This window comes from Diceros bicornis, chromosome 5, assembly GCF_020826845.1.
Source record: "Diceros bicornis minor isolate mBicDic1 chromosome 5, mDicBic1.mat.cur, whole genome shotgun sequence".
Lineage (NCBI taxonomy): Eukaryota > Metazoa > Chordata > Mammalia > Perissodactyla > Rhinocerotidae > Diceros > Diceros bicornis.
The window spans coordinates 26,054,329-26,057,536 of record NC_080744.1 but is presented as its reverse complement, the minus strand read 5'-3'; the positions used below and the strand labels follow the sequence as shown (position 1 = coordinate 26,057,536).

General features: G+C 42.9%; 1 gene segment (V, D, J or C); it reads left to right on the top strand.

Moving 5' to 3' along the window:
- Positions 1–278: 278 nt before the first annotated feature.
- On the top strand, positions 279–913 carry LOC131405458 (T cell receptor alpha variable 38-2/delta variable 8-like). The segment is given in 2 exon segments: positions 279–351; positions 606–913. Coding segments are annotated over 2 exon segments (357 nt in total).
- Positions 914–3,208: the final 2,295 nt, after the last annotated feature.

Sequence of the window (3,208 nt, the reverse complement as noted above, 5' to 3'; positions counted from 1 at the left end):
ATCCTATTCTCTCCAAGATTACAAATTTACAAAAACACTTTACTAGCAACTTCTCCACTTGATTTTTATCCCCAAATAAATTACATTTCTGACATCTTTTTTCATTTGGCGCTATAGCCTAAGTTTTATTCTTTGAAACAAAAGACAAAAAGCATTGATAAACTTTTCAAAGCAAGCATAATGAACGGCCCACCTGACTTACCATTTCCTGCTCTGAAGCAGTGATGTCACCAAGTACAGCTGACACCCAAGTTTCAAATCAGAGCTAGAGATTTTTTTCATCCTGCAGGAGAGCTGCCAGCATGGCTTGCCCAGGTTTGCTGTGGGCATTCGTGGTCTCCACCTGTCTTGGTAAGAAAGGCACATGAATTTGCTTTTACTAGTATCCAATAGAACTGGCAAGTAGAAAGAGAGATTAATAACACAGGGGTCTTGCCTCCTCTTTGGTCCCAATTATTGGGGGCAAGAAGGCTGATGGATTTTGCCTAAAGTTTGGATAAAGAAGAAGAAAGGTGGGTGGGGCTGGGAATCAGCTTGTGATTCCGCCTGCTTTCTCTCTCTGGCGTGACACCCTAGTGCAGACCCTTCTCTTCTCTTTCCCACAGGATCCAGCATGGCTCAGACGGTCACTCAGCCTCAACCAGAAATGTTTGTGCAGGAGGCAGAGACTGTGACCCTGGACTGCATGTATGACATTAGTGAGAGTAATTATTATTTGTTCTGGTACAAACAGCCTCCCAGCAGGGAGATGGTTCTCATTATTCACCAAGAAGCTTATAAGCAACAGAATGCAACGAATAATCGCTTCTCTGTGAACTTCCAGAAAGCAAACAAATTCTTCGGTCTCAGGATCTCAGACTCCCAGCTGGAGGATGCTGTGATGTACTTCTGTGCTCTCATGAGGGCACAGTGAAACAAGCAACAGGGAGAGGCTTACAGAAACCTCAGACCTCGGCATCTGTGCCAAGGTCGGGGGGAAGTGGTTGGGGTAAGAGGAACGTAGAAAATCATTGACTTCTCTGGAGGAAGAAAATACTATTTTCTCTGACTATAGGAAACACAGAAAGGACATCTATAAGCTGTAATTCTTAAAATAGTAATAAAAATAATGAATTTACACAGGGCTGCAATTTATTTAACCCTCACAACCCTGTGTGTTGTGTAGGACAGCTCAGACATTCTAAGTATCACTGCTATCCAGTGACTCTCATAGCTCTAACTAAAGCTATATTCTAGAATTATGCCTTAACCTTTTCATGGTGTAAATTACTCTAATTATTATCCATCCACATGTCCCACAATCATATCAAAGTCAACACATCCAAAATTGAATTTCTTGTCCTCCCCATAAATCTTATTTTTTCTTTATTTTTCCCTCTCTGCCTCACTCAGGATTCAGGCACACAATAAAAATCTGCTGTTGCTGAGTTTGGAGAATTTCTCCACCTTCTACCTCCCAGCCTAGGCTGTCTGATTTGTGTGTGTGTGTATATCCTATCTCTTTCTAATTACAAAACAGTGTAAAAAACTACATCATGCCTATCTCATTGTTTTCCGATTTATCTATCAGTTGTTCTTCCCAACTTGCACCTAATTTCACCCTGTATTTCTTAAATTTCCTTAATGCATCATTTGTCTGACCTAAGAAGATGAGGAGAGAGAACAAACAATTGTCAAATAGGGTTTCATGTGCTGCACATACTCATCAGGAAATATTAAAAAAAAAAAAAGAAAAAAGTTAACTTTTGGTAATGCGATCATTGCTTCTGATGAGACAACCTGAGATGAGGTGAACCTTTTAAAAGAACCAGGTTTAAAGGTGGCATCCAGCAGTTGCCATGGCCAGAGTCACCACCTCACCTCCCTGAGAAATGGGGGACGTCTGCACCTGGAGAGAATTCCACCTTGCGTATGCTAAGGGAAAAAAAGAATAATAAATTGGAAAAAATAACGCCAACATTTCCTTTTATGTTCATAATTCCTCCAATACATAGCTTTTACGATTAAGACCCCTTGTGGAGCATTTAATTCCATCTGTCCACTTTGAGTGAGTGATAGAGAGTTGGATAAAACACTCCACACCCAAAATAGTTAAGTTCAATGAGCAGGTTCCAGAGCCAAAGTCGGAGGTGTGTCTAGAATGAGCACGGGAAGTTACTGGAGTTGGGAGGCCAAAGCCAGATTGCTAAATAATAACTAAAAATAAGCATTTTCAGGAATACTTATCATCCTTAGTTAGCAGTACTGGCACAAGGGATTTGGTACCCAGACTAGAAGCAGAACCAGATCTGGTGACATGCGGAGGACCTTTTGGATTTCCTGTGGCTTCTCCACAGTCCTCCTGAGAGCTCCTCTCCTGTCTGCCTTAGGCCCATGGCCTCATAGCTAAAGACTCCTTAGTCCCCTTGAACAGCTCAGAGCCATCTGGAGCACTCCCCTTTAGTTTCATGTGCTGCAGCCCAAGGGCAGGTTTTGCCCTGTTCCCCAAATCCCACCCACCCCCACCACTCACTCAAAACACACCCCTGGAAGCTGGGTGTCTCAGCTCCTAGAACCCCACTCCCCAGCCCAGGCTCAGCACCCCAAGCTCTTGCTTGTCTGGAAAAGTGGGTCAGACACCAAACTCAGTGAAAGTATCACCTCTCACACAAGTCAGATAACTCTGGGCTGTTCCTGTTTTACCTTCTCCTTCACCCCTCAGGTCCAAGTAGTCAGCAAGACTTACAGATTCTAGCTAGTTATCAAGTTTCATATCAAAGCTTGATCCTTCTTTCCATCCTTGCTTCTAGTGCCTTCATATAGCTCCTCTCATTTGAATTAATAAATAATCATCTATCTAGTCCCTCTGTCCTCAATTGTGCCCCCTTCAAACACTGCTTCACACAGCTACTCGTGTGACCTTCCTGCAATAAAAATCAGATCATGTCTGTTCCCCCTTCAATAAAGCCCCATTTCCCACAGAAGGATCCTGTGACAATTCAGAACCTAAGTCTCATCAAAGCAGATACCACCACTATATCCCCTAGCACCTACCATGATGGACAGGGTAAATGATCAAGAACTATCTACTGAATTGATTCATTAGTCCCACCATATGCTCTCGTCATCTCAGCCCATGAAATCATTTCCTGCCTCTATGCCTTTATGGTCACAGATCCCTCAGTGTGGAATGCCCATTCCTGCTCAATCATGTCACTATTGTTCAAGA